At 53.3% G+C, this 23,093-nt stretch overlaps 3 protein-coding genes across 9 annotated transcripts in view; 1 reads left to right on the forward strand and 2 right to left on the reverse strand.

Annotated features, from left to right (window-relative positions):
- The first annotated feature begins 357 nt into the window (after nucleotides 1-357).
- On the forward strand, nucleotides 358-6,464 carry NKIRAS2 (NFKB inhibitor interacting Ras like 2). 3 transcript variants are annotated; one of them, XM_081116220.1, is made up of 5 exons: nucleotides 358-470; nucleotides 1,684-1,791; nucleotides 2,200-2,273; nucleotides 2,371-2,441; nucleotides 3,055-6,464. In XM_081116220.1, the coding sequence occupies exons 2-5, from the start codon at nucleotides 1,698-1,700 to the stop codon at nucleotides 3,149-3,151; spliced, it is 336 nt and encodes a 111-aa protein (XP_080972346.1). In that variant the 5' UTR covers nucleotides 358-470; nucleotides 1,684-1,697; the 3' UTR covers nucleotides 3,152-6,464. The 3 variants fall into 3 exon arrangements, with proteins under 3 accessions (XP_080972346.1, XP_080972344.1, XP_080972345.1); XM_081116218.1 differs by having other exon boundaries at nucleotides 2,200-2,441; nucleotides 3,055-6,455; XM_081116219.1 differs by lacking the exon at nucleotides 358-470 and adding an exon at nucleotides 520-1,383 and having other exon boundaries at nucleotides 2,200-2,441; nucleotides 3,055-6,455.
- Nucleotides 4,622-23,093, reverse strand: part of ZNF385C (zinc finger protein 385C) — a gene marked incomplete at its 3' end in the record, with an annotated part of 52,287 nt that continues 33,815 nt past the window's right edge. For 2 of the 5 annotated variants that reach the window (XM_081116214.1, XM_081116217.1), the window contains 7 exons: nucleotides 13,081-13,226; nucleotides 11,126-11,236; nucleotides 9,100-9,265; nucleotides 7,550-7,843; nucleotides 6,937-7,133; nucleotides 6,521-6,631; nucleotides 5,793-6,029 (listed from right to left, as the gene is read on the reverse strand). In XM_081116214.1, coding sequence (XP_080972340.1) covers nucleotides 5,793-6,029; nucleotides 6,521-6,631; nucleotides 6,937-7,133; nucleotides 7,550-7,843; nucleotides 9,100-9,265; nucleotides 11,126-11,236; nucleotides 13,081-13,226 — 1,262 coding nt within the window. Of the gene's footprint in view, nucleotides 6,030-6,520; nucleotides 6,632-6,936; nucleotides 7,134-7,549; nucleotides 7,844-9,099; nucleotides 9,266-11,125; nucleotides 11,237-13,080; nucleotides 13,230-23,093 lie in introns of all 5 variants that reach the window. The other 3 variants (XM_081116213.1, XM_081116216.1, XM_081116215.1) reach the window with 2 other exon arrangements.
- On the reverse strand, nucleotides 13,592-23,026 carry LOC308546808 (uncharacterized protein C17orf113). Its single transcript, XM_081116212.1, has 3 exons — nucleotides 22,875-23,026; nucleotides 17,434-18,168; nucleotides 13,592-16,145 (listed from the first exon to the last, which is right to left on the reverse strand). Exons 2-3 carry the CDS (start codon nucleotides 17,974-17,976, stop codon nucleotides 14,661-14,663), a joined length of 2,028 nt encoding a protein of 675 aa, XP_080972338.1. The 5' UTR covers nucleotides 17,977-18,168; nucleotides 22,875-23,026; the 3' UTR covers nucleotides 13,592-14,660.

The following is a 23,093-nucleotide window of genomic DNA, read 5'->3' on the forward strand; positions in this document are numbered from 1 at the left end:
GATGTCTAGCTCCTCTAGACGGTGACGTTCTAATGGGCACTGTCTGTTAAACGTCTGCTTTTCCAGGTGTGTGGTCCTGTACCTAGCACAGAATAGGTGCTTACAATACACTTGATGAATAAACGATCGAATGAATAATTACTGTACTATAGTAGCCTTAAGAGAAAGAACACTTGGACATCAGGCAAGAACGGCACCGCGCGGGGCCAGGGAACCTAGTCCGGTGTCCTCCGGCGGACCACTAGTAAGGGTCCCTGCCGTCATTTCCCCCGCCGGCCTCTGGGGGCGCTGGGCGGACGGCGCCCTCTCCCTGCCGCCGGAATTCGTCTTGCCCGACAGAAGCTGGGGGGCGGGACCAGACGGAGCCCGGATTGACCCGGAAGGACGGAGTCCTTGCAGCTGTGCTGCCCCTCCCCTGGTCCCGGCGCGCCTCTGGGGACCCGGCTGGGGTGCTGCGAGGGGCTCGGGAGGTACGGAGCGGGAAGGCCGAGATCGGCCACCGCGTCGGGGCTGCTTTGGTGGCAGATCTTTGTCGCCATAGGTTCCTCCTGGGAGGGTGGGTCCCCTCGTGGGAAAATCTGTGGCAGAGGCCCCACTGGCTGTCTCTCTCGGGGTATCTGTTAACTGTGGGGTCACTATATGGGGCCCTTTGGGCGGGGTAGAAGGGCCTCTTATCTGGCGTTTCCTCCGGAGAGGCTTCTTTTTGGAACCCCTCTGGGAGTGATCTCTGTCTCTGCTCTCTGGAGGAATCTGTCTGGGGCTGCTTCAGGGAAGCCTGTATTTTGGGATGCCGGCGAGATCTCTGGGACCCATGCGGAGAAGGGGTTTCTGTGTTTGAGCCTTCTCATCTGGGCCTGCCAGCCCAGGGGCGGCAAAAATGGTCTCCTTTCCAGAGCCCTTTTCCCCTTAGATTCCTCCACTTCTTTCTTGTCTGATGGGCTTCATCTTAGCCATGGACTTGAGTAGGAATCAGAGGGAATTAATTGTTTATACCAGAAAGCAAAATACTCTCCTTATTTGTTCAGCAGGAAGAACAGCTTAAGACAGATCCACACAAAATAGTATTCCTGCCTATTTCTCTGTCAGGTCATGGTTAAAGAGAGGAAGCTGAGCACGAGCTCCCTTCAGTAACTGGTCCTCCAAGTCCTGTGCAGAGAGAGGAACCTCACCAGTGTTTCATTTAAACCAGCATATCTCTTCCCCCCTTTTTTTGTTGTTGTTAATCCTCATCAGAGGATATTTTTCCCCCTGATCTTTAGAGAGAGTGGAAGTGAGGGAGGAGTGGGGAGAGAGAAACAGAAACATCGATGTGAGAGAGACACATCGATCAGTTGCCTCCTGCATGCGCCCCAACCAGGGCTGGGGATCAAACCTGCAACCCAGGTATGTGCCCTTGACAGGGAATTGAACCCCTGACCGGCTAGGGCTCTCTTCCCTTTTTATGACAACATTTACTGAGCACCAAGTTACTGGCTGGGTATAAGGAATACCAAAGATGAGTAAGATAGAGCTTCCTGTCCAGTAGTAGACAGACACATAATTTCTGACATATACCTGACTAGAGTAGAGGACAGTGCTGAACCCCTGAGGCTACACATGCAGTCCAGAACTTGGGCTCTCAGTTATGGGAGGCCTGCCCTCTGTTTTGATCCCACCTCACCCAGTGTACTTCTGTTCTTCAAGGTTGAAGGGTAAGCATGGGGAAGAGTTGCAAGGTCGTCGTGTGTGGCCAGGCATCTGTGGGCAAAACATCAATCCTGGAGCAGCTTCTGTATGGGAACCATGTAGTGGGTGAGTGTTTTGTTTGTGGGTGGGGCAATGGTGGAAGAAGTTAAAGAATAGGAGTAGGATTTGATAACACAGAGAAGCTAAAATCTGTGCCTGGAGTAAAGTCTATATCATGCCCTCCAGCTCTACAACATTGAGGTCTGGAGGAAGAAAGCCCAATATTCAAGATAAGGAGGAAAAGCTCCCAAGTCTCACTTTTGCTTAGCGTGGTGTGAACATGGGATTAATATCTGTTCCCCCAAATCATTCTAGTCCTGCCAAACTTGGTCTGGCCACCCTTTCCTCAGCCCCCCTCTCCTTAGCCCCCACATTCCTTTCCCTCCCTTTTGGGTCAGTCTGTCAGGATATACTCAGTCACTCACATTTCCCATCTCTCTTCTTCAAATGAGTTTTCTCCTCATTTTATCTCAGGTTCTGAGATGATTGAGACACAAGAAGACATCTATGTAGGCTCCATTGAAACCGACCGGGGGGTACGGGAGCAGGTGCGTTTCTATGACACCCGGGGGCTCCGAGATGGGGCTGAGCTGCCCCGGCACTGCTTCTCCTGCACTGACGGCTACGTCCTGGTCTATAGCACAGACAGCCGAGAGTCCTTTCAGCGTGTGGAACTGCTTAAGAAGGAAATCGACAAATCCAAGGACAAGAAGGAGGTGTGTATGGGAGCCCTGGTAGTGAGAGTGGGCCCTGGGCTGGCTTTATGAGGCTTGGCATGGCTCTGTTTTTCATTCATTTGCCAGGAGGTGAGTTAGGAGCTAGAGGAGGGATGGAGGCCACTGGAGAGTGTCTGCACCCATATATGTCTCCCCATGCTGAGGCAGCTCAACTAGAGGCTTCTCCTTAGTTTATGAGATCCCTGACCTAACACATGAAGCCCCCACTAGTCTTTCTTTATAATGGTTCCGTACTCTTAGTTATGAAAGCCCTTCTTTTCTCAAGTCCCACTATAAGCTGCGGGCATTCTGGTAGTGCTTCCTCACCAGTTCCTTATCCAAAAGCGAACTGACTGCTGGTTGTGAGCAGGCATGGGTGATTCAGGGCTTGTAGCGGAACTCCTGGAGGGAGGGCCAGATGGAGGCCAGAATTTGAATAGAGGAAAGAGACAAAGCAACCATCTCCCTACCCTCACTTTGTGGTTTCTAATATAGGAAGAGATGAGACATCAGCCATTAATACTTTCCTTCTCTTAGGACTCCTAGGTGGTGGCCAGCCTTTCCTAAGGTCCATGGTACATCCACAAGTTTCTACTCTGTCCCTCTTCCCCAGGTCACCATCGTGGTCCTTGGCAACAAGTGTGACCTGCAGGAGCAGCGGCGTGTGGACCCAGATGTGGCTCAGCATTGGGCCAAGTCGGAGAAGGTGAAGCTGTGGGAGGTATCTGTGGCTGACCGCCGCTCCCTTCTGGAGCCCTTCATCTACCTGGCCAGCAAGATGACCCAGCCCCAGAGCAAGTCCGCCTTCCCCCTCAGCCGCAAGAACAAGGGCGGTGGCTCCTTGGATGGCTGAAGAGCTGCCATCCCTTCTTCACCTTCCCAACCTCAGTCCAGCTTCTGGGGCTTTGGAAGATGGGTTGAGAGGAAAGGGGAACTCCTCACTAGGGCAAGCAGCTGGGCTCTTTCAGGCTCAGGCCACTTTTGCTCCATCCTAACTCCGGGAAGTGCAAATAATGTAGGTTAGTGCCCCCAACCTCTTCCTCTACCCCAGCTTTCATCATATCTGTCCCTCTGTGACCTGGGGCAATTGTGGGTCAGGGTCCCTTCCATCTGCCCTGGATGGGAAGCAGAGCTACACAGAAGTGCCAAGTCTAGGGTCTGGTTCTGATCACAGGCCCCACACTTCTGGGCTTCTGCCACACACACACTTATGGCACCATCCTGGACTCTAGGGAAAGGGCGTCCAGATATCGTGTATGTGTGTGCATCCTGGCGTTAGGGGTGCCTCCTCATCTGCACCCTGACCTTTTTCCTGTCTGTACCTTGGCTGAAAGAAGCCAGCCTCCTGGGAAGTGCGATTTTCTACTTGATCTCCTCCCCCAATTGTTTCACTTCCTCTTCCTGCTTACAAAGCAGATGGGCCTCATTGGCTGAGGTAGATGGAATGACGACAGCTGAGTCACTAATGGGCTTTGTGACCTAGCAAGGCTTTTCCCCTCTCTGGGCTTCAGTTTTCTCATCTATACGGTGACAGAAGTTGCTTAGATGATTCTAGATCCTCTTCAGCCCTGTGATTTTATAATGTCCTTGGCTTCAGGCCAGCTGACTGTACCCTTTGCTTCTCCCTCTTTAAGGTGCTATGCCTACCCGCCCTGGAGGCTGGGACACTGCTCTCCGACAACCGCCAGGGGGCAGGAGTGCACTATCTACTCTAGTTGCCAGAATGGCTGCTTAGTGCCCAATGGGGAACCTCATACCCATGGGGGCTGGTCTTCACCCCTTCCTGTGGTTGTTTTCAGCTAATAGCTGGACTTTATTTATAAATTACTTATTATAAATTAGTATGCTGCCATGGTGAAGGCTGGACAAGGTGCTCCTCTACCCCTTCCTTCTTACCTCAGATGCCTCAACAGAACAAGGCAAACAAGTAGTAGCTTCTCAGGAGCTGAAAGATTTGTTGGGGCTCAGAAGGGTGGTTACACTCTCAACATGCTATAAAGTGAGCTTATGACCCACAACTTCCTGTGCCCACTTCGTGCTTCTAATGGGCACAGTTACCGCAGGTGAGCCCCTAAAGCCAGGCCACCTCCAGTGCATGCTCCTTCTCCCCAGAATAGGAGAGGTGAACAGGGGCAGGTGGTCCAGGGCTGGGCAAGTCAAGGTAGGGCATATACAGGCTTGGGCTTAAAGTTCATTTATTGATGCATTGGACACAATAAAACCACAACTGTTATCAAAAAGTTTCCCTCCCACTCCTCCCTTATTCTCCCATTGGAAATATCTTTAAAAAAGAAAAGATACAGGTGGATACTGGCAAAGTCCCATATTGTGGGGTGAGGGGAGCTGTACTGGGGTAGGATGGAGGTTGTGACATTAATTTTGACAGCATGAAAATGTGTCTGTGGTTATCAGACTGGATCCCAACACTCAGCTTCACAGTGAGGGAGGCTTGGGATGCTGGTTGGGAGGAGGGAAAGCTGGATTAAGTGCTAGCGACCAGCTGAAGAGCTAGAGAGGAAAGCTCTGCATTTGGGAGCCCTGCAGGGATTCAGTGTTAACTGGATCCATAGTCTGAGGGAGACCCAGTACCCCGGACCCCAGAGCTGGGGTTCAGGAGAAATCAGTAAAAGGCTAAGAGGGGATTGATCACTTCCTCAATTAAAACAACCCAGCCAGAACATCATCACCACCCCAGTCCTAGCCCTATCCCTTTGGAGTATATGACCACCAAAAGCTTCAGCACCAGCCCCTGCCGTGGCTGTGCCCCACCTCAGCACGGGTCCCTTTCTCTTCCAGTCCCACCACACCCCCATGGTCATCTTGTCCAGATTGTGTTGAACTGACTAGCTTAAGAGCCCACTCCTCATCTCGTCATTCTCCAGAGACTCCAGTGAATGGGGAGGGCCTCCCCAGAACATGGGAGCAGAGGTCAGTCACAGACAACCCCAGGCTAAAAGTTAAGATTTCTAGGAACTTTGGCCATGTGGGTATAGGTCTTGAGTGAGGGAAATGAAAGCACCATGGGGCTGAGGCTAGGGTTTTGCATAGATCTTTGGGATCTCTCAGTTTGCTCCCTGTAAATCAGGCTGGAAATGCAGGGGAGCCCAGGACTAGCCCTACAAGGCTGGGGAAATGAGGGTGGGGATGGCCCTTGGGCCAGGGGGTACTGAATCCCCAATGAGATAGAGTGAAGGGCAGTCGCCCTTAAAACTAGCCTAGCTCTTCCTAGATTGGTCAGGAAACCTAGGCTATAAAAAAGTCCCCTGTAGGATGTAGGAACCGAGGCAACTTGGGGAGAGGAGGGTGGGGAAAGTCACTGCTGGGAAGTCAGCTCTGGCCTCCCTAGGAGGGCTAATAGGGGGCAAAGAGGATGGGTCCCGTGGCAGGGCGGACAGCTCCCGCTGGGGTTCGAAACAGGGCTGGGCCCAGGATTGGAGCTGGGAAGAGGGTGGTAGCTGTGGTAGGGGCAGGCCGAAGGGCCAGGGGCCCTGGCAGGGCACAGATGGCCGCAGCTGCAGTGGGGATCGGGCTGGGCAGGAAGCGGGCTGCCAGCGTCTTGGTGAGTTGCTTCTGCAAGGCCAGTTTAGACTGCAAAGAAGAGAAAGAAAACTGCACACAGTCTGACCTCAGAAAGTCCCCCTGCTCTAGGCTCCATCCTTGGGCTTTTTGCTGCAGGATAAACATGCCTCTTAGGGTTCCAAACCTAAGTCCTCCCTTCCCGCCCCCAAACATTCATTCCGAAGGGCTTTCTCCACCACCTGTCTTCCTGCCCAGAAGGAAGAGAATCATGATGGCCCAAGGGAGCAGGCTATGCTGGGTGGAGGTAGAGATGGTTTCTAGGAGATGGCACGCCCACCCCTTGCTCTTGCCTCTGAGATTCCTACCCAGGCCCACCTCCCGGAAATTCCTCTGGGCAGATCCCAGCATAGCCAAAAACCCAACCCCAGCTCTTTCTCTGCCCAGGCAGCCTCCACAAGGGGGTGGTTTTATTCCTGCCTCAGATCCCTAGCTGGTCCCCGCTCCCCATCCCCCCTCCCCTCTTGACCGAGGTCCCAGCCCTGTTGCCTAGAGACAGATACCTTGAGGATACTCACAGCCAGCGCTGCGTGCTTCTGCAGCTTGCTGTGCTGGCTGGAGGGTTTGGGGGGCTTCCCGGCCAGGCGGTCTTTGTGCCTCCTGCTGCTCAAGTGCTAAGGGACAGACGGACAGACAGACTGGGAACAAGATGAGGGTGCCCAAAGACCCCCAACTACCCCATCCTGGACTAGCTCACCCTTCTCTACCCATAGTACTCACATTAAACTTACACTTACTGGGCATGACCTGGAGTGGCCCTGGGAAGGGGAAGTAAGATTGGCCTTTGCCCTCCAGGAGCCCACTGTCCCACTTGCCTTGCTCTACCCAATTCTCCTCAGGCTACCTCCTTTCTCCTCTCGGCACTGGTCCCACTCCCTCATCCCTGCTCCAACCCTAGTCCCGGCCTCCCTTCTCCCACCTGCTTGAGTTGGGTCTCTGAATTGACCTGGAGCTGACAGACAGCACAGTGGAAAGGGGGGCTGGGCCCTGGCCGGCCCCCCCGGCCCCCGGTCACTCTCTTGGCCTTGTGTCCAGCTCCTCCGCGGGGCACTGGGCGGCCCCGGCCCCTTCGGGGAGCCCCTCGCTGACCTTCTACCATCCACCGGTGCTTGGCTCCTGGTGGAAGGAAAGAAGAGAGCCTGTAAGCACTGAAAAGGGGCTGCAAGGGCCATGGACACTCTTCCTACTAGGTCAGTTTGGTTGTCTCATTAGCTTTGAGGCTGCTCAGCGCATATAGCCCCACCAGCCACATGAGATTTCTCTTTCCCATCTCCATTTCAAGGCATCCTCCCCCAAGAAAGGCCTTCTTGCAGTGTAACTGGTCTCCTGTCTCTGGAGTGACCTTTCGGTTCTTGCTTTTTTCCCCAATTCTCCCTCCTCAAGCATTAGTGGGAAGACCTGAAATGCCCGCCCAATAACAACTGAGCACAAGGCCTTGGTTACCAAGCCCTTGAGCAAAGTGCCCACATCTGGTGGGGGCAGCCTCCCCGCCCCTCTTCCTCCCCCGACTCCAGCTGGAGGGGCACACTGACCTGTGTTGTGAGCCTGAAGCTGGGAGGCGGAGTTCACTGTCACCTTACACGTGGGGCAGTAGAGGCGCCCCTTCTCACTCCTGCCTTCCCCACTCACACTGCTTCCCACAGTAGCTGCTGCCGGCTCAGGCCCCGGTGCCTCTGTCCCAGGCTCTGGGGAGCAGGGAGGGCAGGAGGAAGAAGAGGAAGAGGAGGCACCATCCAACAGGTCTGACTGCGCTGGTGCCCTGGGTGTGGAGTCCGGAGTCAGTGGTGGCTGGAGTGGGGGGCCAGGAGGAGGGTCTGCAGGAACTACTGGGGAGATGGAAGGCATTGGATAAGAGGGTGAGGCCTGAGATGATTCTGGAGACCATGATTTTAAGCACTGACATATTAGGGGTGGCATGGCAGAGTAAACAGGTCACTAGTGCAGGGGTTACTGGCACTGAATTTCAGACACCATTCTACCAACCAACTCACTGGGCAGAATTGGGCCTCTCTGGGCCTCAGTTTCCCCATCTGAAACCATAAAGTTGGACAGAGTAATCTCAGAAAGCCCTCACAGCCCTGAATGTCTAGTTATTAGCCGTTAAATGAAGAGGGGGAAAAAGGTACTAGAATGTTCACAGAGCACTATTCATAATAGGATAAACTGGAAACTATTCAAATGTCCATCAACAGGAGAATACGTTTTTAAAGAAAATCATTGTATGGTCACACAATGGAATACTACATGGCAATGGAGGAAAAACTATAGCTACCACCACAACAACACGGGAGAATCTGTAATGAGTGTTAGGAATGTTTATGAAAGGTGAACAGAACCCAGACACAAAAGCCTACATTCAATATGATTTATCAAAACCAAGTGGAACTGGTCTATGTTGAGAAAAGTCAGAATCACAGGTACCCTGGGGGAGGGGTGTAGGTGGTTGAATAGTGTCACCCCCCAAATTCATGTCCATCTAGAACCTCAGAATGTGACCTTATTTTGGGAAAAGGGTCTTTGCAGATGTAATTCGTTAAGATAAAGTCATACTGGATTAGGGTGGGCCCTAATCCAATGACTGGTGTCCTTAAAAGAAGACCATGTGAAGACACAGACATGGGAAAGCGAGATATGAAGGTGGAGGCAGAGACTGCAGCGATGCATCCACAAGCCAAGGAGTGCAAAGAAAGGCATGAAAAAGATTCTCCCTCTTAGCTCTCATGAAGGAGCCAATCCTGTTGACCCCTGGTTTCAAACTTCTGACCTTCAGAACTGTGAGAAAATAAATTTTGATTGTTTTCAGCCACTCAATTAGTGGTCATTCATTACAGCAGCCCTATGAGACTAATACAACAAGGTAGTGACTGGAAGGGGCCAAAGGAGGGCTTCTGGGTATTTGAGAGATGTTTCTTGGTCCTGAAATATTCAGATGGGAAAACTCATTGAGCTCTCCACTTGTGATGTGTGCCTTTTTCTCTCTGTAGGAATGCTTCAACACAAGCAAAAATAACAAGCAATCTCTCAAACCCTCATCAGGAATCAGGTTTGAAGTGGGGAGCAGGGAGAAGAGTTCAGGACTAACCTTTGCTCTGCAGCTCTTCAGGGGCTCCGCTAGCCACAGTGGGGGTTGGGGACACCAGCGTCCCATCCTGGGTCAGGGTTTGGGGCCTCTGCTTGCTCTTGGCGGCTTCAATAGCCTTGAGTTTTCTGGCATGTTTGTGACCTTTATAATGTGCTTCAGCCTGGTTCTGGGGTGGGGAGGGCATAGGGTCACCATTCATTCTCTGAGTCTACACATCCCATCCACGAGCTGGCATTGGGCAGGGGGCAAGTCAGAGGGAGGCAGGGCTCGGGTCACACAAGGGGTGAATCCTTGTCATTGCCATCATCATTGCAGTATGTGCATGGCCCCGGGGTTCACAGAACACATTCTCATACATGAGCTCCCAGGCAAGCAGCCTCTGGCTTTAAATTCTGACTCAGCAACTGAGTAGCTGTGCATCTTTGGGCAAGTCACCTCACCTCTCTGAGCCTCAGTTTCCTCATTCATAAACTTTGTGTTAACACTGGCCTCATGGGACTGTGAGAATTAAATGAGAACCTGAATGATCTGTGCCTAGTACATACAGTAGGTGCTCAATGAATGTTGGTTACCAAGTTTATAAATGCTCAAATGGAGAAAACAGAGCAATCATCACTCTTGGGGTATGTGCACCCCAGAACATTCATCCCTCTGTTCATTTTTTCAACAAATAGTTATTGAGCACTGGCTATTTGCCAGGCACTACAAAGGGGCCCAGCATGAAGACAGTCCCTCTCTTGGAGGGAAATCTCTGTCCAGCTCACAACTTGTAACCTGAAAGCCTGGAGGGAACCCCCATATCTGGCTTGGTAGTATCCTCCCTCCTTCAACCAGGGGTCCCTGCTTGTTGCTTAAAGACAGGACCCTCCCTAGACACTTTCATCAGAACAGATCGGCTGAGAGCATCACCCCAAACCCTAGAGTTGCCTGAGAGAAGGTAAACCTTCCCTGGGAGACCAGAATGAGGCTCCTTCACTATCCAGGGGCAGGCTATGGTAGAAAGTATGCAGACCTTGGGGTCAGCCAGGCCTGGGTTCAGACTTCAGGTTTGCTACTTACCAGCTGTGTAGCCTCAGGCAGGTTACTTAACCTCTCTGAGGCTCAGTTTCCTCATCTGAAAAGTGGGGATGATAACTGCACCTCTATCCACCTCATAGATGTGTCATGAGAACTAATTAAGACAATAGGCATGAACAAACATATTCTGTAAACTCTCAGGTGCTTTAAGAACTCAGCTCCAGCACGGCCAGGCGTGGCTCAGTGGTCGAGCATCAACCTATGATCCAGGAGATGGTGGTTTGATTCCCGGTCAGGGCACATGCCTGGGTTTCGGGCTCGATCCCCAGTAGGGGGCACACAGGAGGCAGCCGATCAATGACGATTCTCTCATCATTGATGTTTCTCTTTCTCTGTCTCTGTCTCTGTCTCTGTCTCTGTCTCTGTCTCTCTCTCTCTCCCTTCCTCTCTCTGAAATCAATAAAGATACATTTAAAAAAACACAAAAAAAATCTCAGCTCCAGCCCAGGCCGGGTAGCTCAGTTGGTTACACCAAGGCTGCGGGTTTGATCCCTGATTAGGGCACATGCAAGAATTAACCAATGAACGCATAAATAAGTGAAACAACACACTGTTTTCTCTCTCTAAATCAATCAATTTTTTTTTAAATATTAAAAAAAAAGAAAAAGAACTCAGCTCCAAACCAGGAGCTGATGGGGTGGCCCCTGGGACTCAGAGTGGGGAAGGGCAGTCTTCTCTCTCACAGAAGGATCCAGAACACAGGAGAGAAGCACAGGGCAGGGAAATGGAGTTCCAGGGGGACTAAAGAGGAAAGGGGCAGGGGACTCTGGAGAGAGAAGAGGACGATGGATAAAGGACCAAGAGTGCCTCTTCTGCGACCAGGGATGGAAAATTCAGACCACAGCCCCTTTGCTACCCCTATTCCTCCAGGAGAGACCCCAGAAGTCCAGTCTCCAGCCCTCTCCCTGCCGAGCCCCCTCCCCAGCCTGTTTCCACTACTCCCTCTCACCGCTGAGTTGAACCTCAGGTGACAGATGTTACAGGAAATGAAGAGCTTCTTCTTCAAAGGGGAGGGGACCCCAAAGGTGTGGCTGATGACAGCTTTCTGGACCGGGTCCATCTGTGAAGGGGATGGAAGGGCACAATAACTCTGGGGTCAGCCCAGGAAGGGGGGATGGTACAAAATGCCCCAAACTAAAGACTATCAAGGAGGGCAGTGGCCAGCTCCTTGGAAGAACTTTCCCATCCTTGTGATGTTAGACACAGCAAAAGAAACAGCTTCTCCCCTGGCAGACTTTATCTGTCAGCCTGAGCTTCTGCTTGGAGGCAGGGGGATGGCCAAGGTGACCTCCATGATCTTGAGAGATAGAACTATGTCCTGGGATCTCCTTGGCATCTCTTGCTGCCCCTCTGGTCTCTGTTTGTTTTTATTTTATTTTTTCTCATTCATAAGAATCACAACTCTTGGGACAGAGAATTGGGGGGAGGGAAGGCAAGGAAGGGACAGAGTCCCTCGGTTGGAATTTCTACTCCCACAACCCACTCTTGTGCTGGACCTGTGGGCTGGGGAGATCAGGCATATCTTATGAGCTCCGCCACTGTCACAGAGCCTGAGAGGGATAGGAAGCCACAGCCCGGGCAAGTAGGGGGCCAGGATAGGTCAGGTGACAGCAAGTAGAGGCTAGAGGGTTCCCTTAGTAGAATCATTTCTTTGGAATATTAATTTGTGTATCTTTTCCTATGTCTTATTTTAAATAAAAATTTTCCCCCTCTCAAACCAAGCCTTTATGTTCCCTTTTCTCAGGGGCCTAGATTGTTGGGCCAAAAGCAGAAGCTATCTGGGCTTGCTTGTCCAGAAGAACTTTCTGTTCTCTTCTCTTAGGAAGGCTTGGAGAGAAAAGCAGGAAGAGGTTCTAATTTTCACAGCAACCAGGGCTGGGGAAGCAGGGGACAGGACCTCAGAGAATGGCCTGCAGGTCCCCCAGTGATCAGGACAACAGTAGCTTCACCTGCTCCTGAGGGACCATGTGCTTGAACAGTGAGCATGTCAGCAAGTGACAGCAGAAACCTAAGACCAGCAGACCCTCCCCAAATGTCTCAGGCTCCTGCGGACCTCTGTGCAACCCTGGAGGGCAGGAAGGAAGGGATTCCTCAGGGTAACTGAGGCCAAATTCCCCACCATCTTGTCAGGGTGGGGTGGGGTTCCATGATGATTGCATTTGATTTCTCAAAATTAAAAAGGAGGGCCATTCCTTATAGCTCATGTCGTGAAGTCTACTTCATGCTCACTACACTTGTTCTTCACACACATGCACACATGAAAATACACAGGCTACTATACAGACAGCATATGAGCTTACGGACAGCTACAGGTTACAGAGACATGCAGAATAACACACATACACACACACAAATGGCACACAATCACAGACAAAGGCACAATCACCCAACCCACACAAAACACACTCAGAGGCCAGACGCACACCAAATACATACATAGTCAACACAAAGATACAAAACACCTCTCACATACCCAGGCATACATATCATGTACCGAGAAACAAAGACTTGTTTACAAACACACACAGGACAACAACACACAAATTCACATCTACAAAGAACGCACAAAGACCTACGGAGACATAAACTAAAACAGAAAGGCACACCCAACTGCACACAGCCACCCACAAACCATCCACAGAAGTCCCTATACCAAAACGCAAGTGAAATCTACAGTACAGACCCTACAGTTATCACTGGGGGCGCGGGTAACACCATCCTCCTCCCCGGCCCAGAGAGCTGGGCCCAGGGGTCTCTGTTTTGGGAGCACCTAGTCTCTTGGAGATGTTGGAGGAGAATGAGCTCCCGGTCAGACCCAGCTTCTGAGAACAGGCCCCTCTGAGCCCACCTTCCCTGCCCACCCCAGCTTGGCTGCATGCCCCCACCCACCAGCCCGGCCCGTACCGTGCTGAAGTTGGGGAAGAGACTGAGCGGGGCAGCGCCATTGAAGTGGAAGGCGAGCAAGTGCTTGAAGTCCAGCGGGGGCTGCAGAGGCCTGGTGGGCAGGGGCAGGGAGGCCAGCAGGGGGCTGGGGGCACTGGATGCTGGGCCTGCTGCAGGAGGAAGAAGGGCAGGGTCTGAAATCGGGAGCCACAGGGCAATCCCACCTCCACAGCCAGAAGAGGCTGATGGGCTTCTTGGGTGTGGAGCCAGGGCAGAGCTCCTGCTTCCCTCTTCACAAAGTAGCACAGGCCAAGCCCAGGGCAATTGCAGCCCATTTCTGTGCCTCTCCTCTCCACAACGGGGAAGCCGAAGCAGGGAATCCACAGCATAAGGCTCCCAGCCCAGAAAGATGACCCTCCAGCCCCTACAGAGGCAAAAATGAACCCCCTAAGAGGAGTCAGGCCAAGGGAGGGGACAGAGGCATCAGGGTGGACCCCTGACACACACACACACCACCATGGAGACTGCACATGAACTGGGTTTCCTCTTTATTGCAAGTTAAACCCGAACCCAGGCCTGGGGAAAGATCAGCCCCGTCCCTTCTCACTAACTCCCCCTCTCCAGATCCCCACATCATTCCCAGCAAGGGCTGCCAGAGGGGACGGGAAACCCTTGGAATCTGAAGGGATGTGTCCCCCAGCTCTGGCAAGGCTTCAACTGCTTTCCCCAGGAGGCACAAAGCCTTCCAATGGCATCCCTGGGTCAGGCCTGGAGGTGGGGATAGCACGGTGGTTTTACAGTCTTTGTTCTTAAAGGTCTGAGGCAAGGAACTCAGTGGAACAACCAGATTTCAAGAAAGAAAAAAATTAGAAATAAGTCCAGTTTGTTTGGGACTTTTTGGACTCTGTCACTGCAAAACAAAAAGAAGTCCTTTTAGATTTATGTGTTAACAGTATGAAAAATAGGATAAATTTATTTCACATTTATAGATATGTTATATACATGGTCATATACATAAAAGCCTCAGGCAACCTATTGGTGGGGAGGGGAGGGAGGGCACCAGTACCTCCCTTGAACTGGTTGCTTGTGCACAGAGAGGGTGCTGTGCTGTGGGTTAAAAACAAGGACAGTGATCTGCTCTCCAGTCGTATCTGAAGAGAAGAGATGCTGCCAGGAGTGGGGCTGAGAAACAGTCAAGGACCCATTCTTCTTTCCCTTAATCCCTTAATTCTGGATCCCCAGTCTTCCTCCCTCCAACCAAGAACCCCCACCCTCAACTTTTTTAGGGCCAAAAGTTGGGATGAGTCCAGAGGGAAACGGGTGAGCCACTCCTCACCAAACTCTACAACGGTCAGGAGCAATATTTAGGGTGCCCCAGACCCTAGCATGACTGCCCACTCGCCCAGGCCCCGCTGGACCCAGCCCTCCTCCACAGCCCACAGGGCTGGGTTCGTACTCAGCGGGCCGCAGAGGGAGCAGGGGAAGGTGAATGGAAGGCCACAGTAAGTCAGCTCGGTGCGGCATGGTCAAGTCCGGCTTGGCCCTTAGCGTGCCCACGGCCCCAGGCTGGATGGGTAGAGGGAAGGAGGCCACCCTCACCCTCACGCGAGCTGCGACCCCAGCAACCCCTCCCCCCACCCACTCTCTAAGAACTCCACGGCCAGCGCAAAGTCAAACTCGTGCAGCGGGGGCCCATCCACAGCAATCTTGACCACAGGGTCTCCCCGGCCTTCCCCGGCCCCGCCTTGCCCCCACCACCGCAGCTCCCGGCTGCGGCCGACCTTGTCCAGCAGGCCGGCGCCCGCGGGCAGCGCCAAGGCCAGGGCGGCGAGGGCGGCGAAGTCAGGGAACAGCTCGTGCAGCTCGGAGTGCGCGCAGGCCAGCTTGGAGCACAGCGCCCGCGGGCCCAGCCGCCCGAGGCTGCAGACCACGCGCTTGAAGAGCGCGAAGTCCCCCAGCGCGCGCTGGCGCACCACCGCCGGGGCGTAGGCGCGCAGCAGCAGCCGCAGCGCCCCCTCGCCGTGCGCGCCCAGCTCCTCAGGCGCCTGCGGGTAGCCGCGGGGATCGAAGATCGCGGAGAAGGCGGTCGTGGCATCCAGCGAGGGCCCAGGGTACGAGTCTCGCAGACCCTTCCGCACGGAGTCCAAGAAGGCCCCTCGCAGCCGCTCCAAGCCCCGGACCGCAGCCTCGGAGTAGCCGACCAACTCCAGGCCGCGGTAGGTACAGCGCCCACCGCCCAAGTCAGGACTGGAGGACACCAGTTCCTGCAGGAAGCCCTGGAGGCGCGCGCCACCCGAGCTTCGCTGCGCTTGGAGGGAGGCTGCAGCTGCCATCACCAGGGGCTGCAGCAGGGCCAAGTCCGGGTCTTCTGGCTGCAGGACAAGGGCGAGCTTCTGCACGCAGGGCAGAGTGTCCAGCAGCAGGTGGGTGAAGGCCACGAAGGTGAACTGGCGCAGGGCGAGGGCCAGTGCCTTAGCTGTTGGAGAGGCTGAGGCACAGGCCTCCAGTGTGGGCACCAGGCAAGGCCAGGCCTCAGCCACTGCTTCCACGACAGGCAGCAGCGAGGCCCAGGGCACTGGCCGTGGTCCTGCCAAGTCGATAGCTGCAAGGTCCAGTGCTGCCCGGAGCTCAGGGACCATGTGGGAACTGGGTCCACCGTGGAGGCGGAAAAGGGCATCCAGTACACTTTCATATTCACCTAGGTAGGCAGGGGGCTCAGGATCTGGCCGGCCTGGGAGGCAGTGTAGTTCTGTGAGCAGCGGGCAGGTGGCCCGGAGCTGCAGCCCCACGCTCCCTAGGCGGTCCCTGGGGAGGCTTGAGCTGAGCCAGGCTAGCTTGGGTGCAGACACACCGAAGGCCTGCAGGATGTCCAGGAGTTGGCCAGCAGTAGCCTCACCCTCCTGTAGCTCCACACTGCCCAGGAAAGTGGTGGCAGGTTGACCATCACAGGGGGACACCGAAGTGGCAAACAAAGCCAGACCGTGGGATTCAGGCCAATCCCTGGTCTTGTCCAACACCAGCCCCACATATGGGGATGCCTTCAGGCACTGGCAGGCCTCTGTGTGCAAGACGCTGGCAATGGCAACCTGGGACAGCCAGAGAAAGAAAGGGAGGGAGGGCAGAGTTAGGCTTGTCCTGAGAAGAGAAGGCAGACAGTACAGGGTGATAGGAAGGGCACAGGCCTTGGGATCAGACAGACTTAGGGACTAATTCTAGCTTTGCCACTTAATGGCTCTGTGACCTTGGGCAAGTTATTTCACCTCTCTGAGCCTCAGTTTCTTCAGCTCTAAAATCAGGCTGATAGGTGCCCCCAATCTCCTCAAAAGGTTGTTGTGAATTATAAATGTAAATTTTTGTTATGTTTATAAAATGTAAAATGCTTTACAAACTGTAAAGGTTCTACAGAATTTGGTATGTGTGTGTTTCTACAGCATTACCCAGTCCACCTTATTCCTGGGGGTCTCCCTCCTCTCTGCTGTTCAGGGATTAACTGATAGACATTGTTCACTCCCAACTCCTGACCAATGACACAGGGCCCCAGTTGTGTGTTCTGTTTGTTTGTCATCTCTCTGTAAGGTGAAATCAACTCCCCCACCCCCACACCAGCCCCTAGGACTCACACAGCTAGTAAGTACCCCAGGGGCCACATGGGTAATACTGAGCTTGAAGTGGGCCAGGGATAAAATAGAGGGAATGGGGAGTCCATGCCTGCTCCCCAGCTTCACCACTTCATGCCCTGAGAGCACGGGGACCTAGTTTTTCAGTACAAGTAACAAGTCCAGATGTTTATATGTAGTCTCTCATTTTGTTAAATTTGGAAGCTAATTTAAGTGTTTTAAAAACTCTGTGGCCCTGGCTTGTGTGGCTCAGTTGGTTGAGTGTCATCCCATGCACCAAACGGTAGCCAGTTCGACTCTTGGTCAGGGCACATGCCCGGGTTGCAGGCTCGATCCCTGGCAGGGGGCGTGCAGGAGGCAGCCGATCTATATTTCTCCTACCAGTGTTTCTCTCTCTCCCTCTCCCTTTAAAATCAATAAAAACATATTTAAAAAATAAAATAAAGACACTGTGAAAACCAACAAAACACTTTTGTGGGCCAATCAAGCCCCCAGGGCCACCAGTTTGCTATCTCTGGCCTAGGTAGTAAGGGGAGTGCCCCTGTGTCCCCAAGGACAGGGCCTGGTCTGGCTGCTTCACTGTTGTGTTCCCAGCAGCTGGCCCAGGGCCTGGCACACAATACGTGCTCAGTGACGGATGAAGGTATGAATGAAGTGCTCTGGCTGCTGCCCAGGGGCCTGGCATGCTGGCACTGTGCCAGATGGCTCAATGTCCTCCCTCCCCAAGCCCTCCCCCATACCTCTGGCTGCCACCCACCTGCATGTCCCTCACCCTCCTGGGACTGTAGTAATCACCACGCTCTGTGCCCAGCAGCGCCTGGCACAGGTTGAACCTTTGTAGCTCCAGTAGGGCAGAGCAGCGGTCGTCAGGCACGTCCTCCTTGGCCATGCAGTACACTGTGGTCAACACAGCCACTTTGGCCGGGTCCACCTCCACCTTGATGTCCCTGGAGGTAGGGGTGGTCGCCAGGCCTGGGTAGGCACCTCCTCCCTCAGCCTGGCCCTCAAAAGTGGGCTGGCCCCGGTTCACAGCCAGAGCCTGGCGGTGGGCCCCCGAGGTCACATGGCGCAGCAAGGCATGGCGCTGGAAGTTGTCGGTGCCCACGGTGAAGGCGTTCTCAGCTTTGCCATGCTTGTTCCGTACCAGGGCCTGGCGGCACTCAAGGCAAAACATCAGCTTCCGCTCGTAGTCAAAGTCCAGCCAGGTAAACTCCTCTTTCCAGTGCTCATTGAAGTAACGCTTGCACTTCTTGTTGGAGTTGGAGGCCTCTCCAGCTGGTTTCTTCCCCGGGGGTACCATTCCTGCTTGAGAGGCAGGGTACCCCCAACCCTACCCAAATGCTCTAACCCCCAGCCTACCCCCCACACAGAGACACCTCCCTTGATAAAGGGGCGTTGGTGGGGAGGCAGGAGAAGGGCAGCACGACAGGCTACTGTGGACCATCCGTCTAACTTAGCTGGGAAAGTTTATTCCTGCTCCGCCGGTGGGAGACTGGAGATGAAAGAGACAAGGGAGGGGTGTTAGGGAGTCCGCCGAGGATTCACACTGCCCACAGAGCACTGTCCAGCTGAGGGGTAGGCTGAACCCAATGGGGCAGGGTTGTTGGGAGTGAGCAGGGTCATCAAAGGGCCAGAGAGTGTTGTTCACAGCGGGGAGGTATGGGAATCCCAGCCCCATCTGAGGGTCGTCCTCCATCCAGGACAAGGCATTGCTTAGTGTTGACGGCTGAAGCCTGTCAGAATTCAGAGCTGGAAAGACCCTCACTGTCTATGCAACCACATTTTATAGGCGGAGGAACTGAGTCCTGGACACAGAGTGGGTCTCAGGACTCATGAATAATTTGTGGCTGAGCGAGAACAAAAATTCAGACCTCCTGACTTGTCATCCAAAGGATGACTGATCCTTCCAGTCCACAGTCATTTATTTTATCAGAAGGAAGTTAGCCCAAAGCTGAGCTTCCGGAGCCACAGGATTGAGGAACTGGATCTGTTTTCTCTGGAGCAACCTTCCTTAAACACACACACACACACACACACACACACACACACTGTGGTTTTGGGAAGGGTAGCCCAGAAGTGGGGGCTAGGATCCAGACTAAAGGGACCTAGCTGGTTACCTCTATTTCCCTCATTCTGCCACCCCACTTGGGGTGTGAGACCAGGATGAGCAGTTCAGGACCAGAGGCCATGTCCAGCTGATGGCCCCAGTCTGACAACCCTGCTTCCTAATTATCTCTCAAACCTGTCTGTCCCCACCTCTCCATGCCCACTGATAACAGCAGTGACTACCATGTTTGTTATCGAGCGTGAACAAACTCTCAGGCCCTGTGCTATTACTCTGCAGTGACTCAAAGAGGGGACCAAGATTCCTCTTGCAGAGACTCTGAGGGTGGTATTACCCTCATTTTGAATAGGAGGAAACTGAGGCTCAGAGACTTTAAGTGACTCACCCAAGGTCCACAAGCAGTAAGTGCCTAAGGCAGAATTAGATCCCAAGTCCTCCTAACCCCATAGGCCACATTGAGACTCTGGCCTGCACCCTCTCACCTGGATTTTGCAGCTGCTTCCACCTCTGTAGTCATCCCCCCAAATTCATCCTTTACACAGCAGCCAGAGAGCAAGGTCACACACAAATCCAACTGTGTCACTCTCTTGCTTCCATCTCTTTAGTGGTGTCCTGTGGCCTAAGTTTAAACACCTCACCATGTCTGTCCCCCCACCCCAAGCCTCTGGACATCTGCTGAGCTTCCCATCCGTCACTCCTTTCTGCTTGGCCAACCCCCAGTGCTTACCATTCCCCACACGTATTACTGTTACTTTAGCTTCTGCCTTCATCCTCTGTGCCTGGATTTGCCTACCCTCCTTTCCCTGGCTAATTCCCATTCGTTCCTGGAGAGCAGCTCAGACACCCCCTGTGCTGCTAACCTGCCCTCCTGTCTCCCATAATCCCCTGCGTGTGAGTCTTTGTAATATAATATGTAGAATGCAGGTATGCTCTGTGCATCTCTACATTTGGTTCCTGGATGGCCAAGATCACATTTGTTCATTGTTGGATCTCTAAGTCCCTGTACAGGGCTGGGCACGCAGATGCCTCTCAGCAAAAGTTGGTTGTTTAAAAGAATGAAAGGATTTATTTTGGTTATATGAAAGGACTTCCTGTTTCTGAGGCTGTTTGCTAGATGAGTGTAAGCTTTGAGAAAGCAGTGACTGTCTTGTCGACCTGATATTATACCCAGCACCCTGTGTGGAACCTGCACTTGGAGGGTGGGTAAAATAAGGGCAGATGAGTAGAATTCCAGGGGCAGCCTATTCAGTGTAAGGAAAGGTACTGTCTTGCCAGATGTGGGTGAAAGTTGGTCCTCTCCCCTTGGACTCTGCGTGGCATTTGGTATGGCTCACTGCGCCATCCTTGAAACCCATTTTTCTTTTGGTTCCCAAGATTCTACATTCCTTGGGTTTCCTTCCCCCCATCAGCCGCTCCTTGGCCTGTGTTGTCATCTTCACCTCCTCTTCTCAACCTCAACCTGTCCAAAGAGTTCAGAACCACCTCTGCTGGCCACTCTGAGATACACAACCCCAGCCTGGGCCACTCCTCTGGGCACCACACCTCTCCATCCAACCACCCTCCTGGCTTGTCTAATGGAACTCTCCATCTGTCCCTACCAAGTGTCCCCTGTCCAGGAAATTACCCATCCTCCCAACCAGGTGCTCTGGCCAGAAACATGCCCCCCTAAGCCCCATTTTCTTCCACATCCAGAACCTGGTCCTGTTGATTCCACCTCCACAATCTACCTCTAACTGACCCCTTTTCTCCATGCCGCTGCCACCTTCATATCTTGTCTGGGCTATGCCAGCTGCTTCCTCATGGCCCTCTGGGTTTCTACTCTTACCCATCTCTAAGCCATTCAAATCCTAGCAGCCAGAGGGGGCTTCTGAAAACACTGCTTACTGATGGGCACGTGGGCTGTTTCTACTACGCAGCTGTAAAGAAGAAGGATCTCGTACCCTTTGGGACAGTTTGGATGGACCTGGAGAATATTATGCTAAGTGAAATAAGCCAGGCAGAGAAAGACAAACATCACATGATCTCACTTATATGTGGAATCTAAAGAACTTAATAAACTGATGAACAGAATAGATTCAATGACATGGAAGCATGGATCAGACTGACGAATGTCAGAGGGATGGAGGAGGGCGGGCGGGTGGAGGGGGAGAGAGTAACCAAAGAATTTATATGCAGATATCCACAACCCAAGGACACCAGCAATGGTGGAGAGAGGGACTGGGGAGGGGGGCGGGATGGGGTGAAATGGGTCATTGGGGAGAAAAAGGGGCATCTGTAATATTTTAAACAAAAATAAACAACAAAAAATAAACAAAAATAAATAAATAAAAACACTATTTAAAAACCCCTCCACTACACCCTAGCTGGTAACGTGAGCGGGAGGCGACCAATTGATGTCTCTCTCACACAGATGTTTCTCTCTCTCTCTCTGAAAAGCAATGGAAAAAATATCCTCAGGTGAAGATTAAAAACAAAAACGAAAACAAAACCTCTCCTCTACAGCCTGTTGCTCTGAGGCCAGTGCCAGAATCCCTTTCCAGATCTGCCAAATAAATGCTTAGGAATTGCTGGCCTCGCTGGCAGCCACTCTGTCCCTCCCTCCCCTTCTGGCTATACCTGCCTTTTCTGGGTTCCTCCAGAATGTCAGATTCCCATCCTCGTGGCCTGTGGGCATGCTGCGCTTTCTTCCAGAATGTTCCCACCCTCCACGTCCCCTCTGGTCTTAGCTTAACTGTTCCCTCTTCACAGGAGGCTTCTCTAATTATCCTTTGCTAGGAAGCCCCCTGCTTTCTGTCACTACCCCGTTTGTTCCCTCCGTTGCACTCCACAGTTTACAAATCTGTTTATTTCTGTGCAGTTCTATTGCTTGGTATCCTCCCTCTCCCTCCCTCTCTCTCCCTCTCTCCCCCTAAGGGCAGGAAAGGTAACTTTCCTGTTCATGACAACCCCAGAGAAGGGAACATGCCTGGCACCCAGATGTGTGCCACAAAATTTGGGGAGTGAATGAGTGTAAGGAAGCAAGAGCTCTCAGGCAGAAAGAGCAGCGGAGTGGGCGCCTGGGCACCAGTTGGGTTGTTAAAACTGCTTCCTTTGACATCCTTTCCTCCCAGAATCCTATGATTCAGTGACCTTGTCCAGCCCACCGCCCAAAGGGTCTTAGAACGGGGAGGAGGTCCAAGGTGATACCCTTCTGGAAGTTTGTCAGATCCTTCCCATGCACCTAGACCCTGGCTCTACTGCCCCATTCTGCATAGGGGACAAATCAGACCGAGGATGTTTTTGATAAAAGATCAAAAGAATAGGTAGGAAGGAAGCATGGAGAGACGGAGATTCTGAAATTGCACTGTCCAATACGGTAGCCACTAGCCAAATGTGGCTGTTCAAAATTAATCAGAATTAAATAAAAAATGTTTAAATTCAGTTCCTCAGTCGCACTAGCCACAGTTCAAATTCTCCATAGCAACATGTGGCTAGTGGCTAAGGTATTAGACGGCTCAGAAAGAGAACGTCTACAACACCCTAGAAAGTTCTATTGGACAGCGCCACTCAAACAAAACAAAACAAAACGCAGACAAAAGCCTCTGACAGTCCCCCACCTCAACCTGAGGGAATCAGGCTGGGTGGGGTGCGGTCCAAGACTGATGTCTCAGACCCAAGTCCCTCAGGCCTCTCCTACCCTGGTCAGCAGGATGGGGGCAGGCACAGCTTGGGGGCCTCTGGGGTGATGGCCTGCAGGTCTGCCACCCCCCCTCCACCCAGCATGAAAGCCTCAGACATAGGGTTTATTTAGCCCCAGGATGGTGGTCCCAAGCCTCCCCCCTAGGCTCCTTTGGGTCCCTTCCTTTTAGGACCCAACTAAGAGTCCAAGCTCCGGGCAGAGGAGAGACGGGCGACCCCTCCCCCTGGCAGCCGGGGTGAGGTTTGGGCTCCCTGCGCGCCCGGCCCATCCTCCTGGGGTGGGGACCCTGAGGGCTGGGGAACTTCTGGGGGGCGCGTGGGGGAGGAGCCCTCGGATGGGTTACTCCCATTCCGGGGTCTGGTGCCTACTACCCGCAGGGCCCCAGCCCCCCTGGCCCGCCCCCTGCCGGGCAGCTCGGGGAGGGGACGCCCCCGCCCCGCCCGCTCACACTCACGGAGACACAGGAGCCACCATCTTGCGCGGTGGACGCTCTGGCCGTGGTCTCCTCGGGCTTCACCGAGCGACAGCAGCCACTAGCGGTAACCGTGGCGAAGAGGCGCCAGCAGCCAGCGCGGGCCGGGGTCGGAGGCTGGTGGTGGCGCCCCCCACGCCCGGGCTCACCCGGCCGCGCCCGCCCGCCGGCTGCGCGCTCCGTCCCAGCCGCGGGCGCGCA

This window comes from Miniopterus schreibersii (genome assembly GCF_964146895.1).
Source record: "Miniopterus schreibersii genome assembly, chromosome: 16".
Classification (NCBI taxonomy): Eukaryota; Metazoa; Chordata; class Mammalia; order Chiroptera; family Miniopteridae; genus Miniopterus; species Miniopterus schreibersii.

Bases quoted from the DNA above. Each gene is read 5' to 3' on its own strand.
- NKIRAS2 (XM_081116218.1), top strand. From the start codon at position 1,698: ATGGGGAAGAGTTGCAAGGTCGTCGTGTGTGGCCAGGCATCTGTGGGC. The intron at 1,792-2,199 runs GTGAGTGTTTTG...ATTTTATCTCAG, and splicing joins GTATGGGAACCATGTAGTGG to GTTCTGAGATGATTGAGACA. The intron at 2,442-3,054 runs GTGTGTATGGGA...CCTCTTCCCCAG, and splicing joins AATCCAAGGACAAGAAGGAG to GTCACCATCGTGGTCCTTGG.
- LOC308546808 (XM_081116212.1), bottom strand. From the start codon at position 17,976: ATGGTACCCCCGGGGAAGAAACCAGCTGGAGAGGCCTCCAACTCCAAC. The intron at 16,146-17,433 runs GTGGGTGGCAGC...TGGCTGTCCCAG, and splicing joins GGAGGGTGAGGGACATGCAG to GTTGCCATTGCCAGCGTCTT.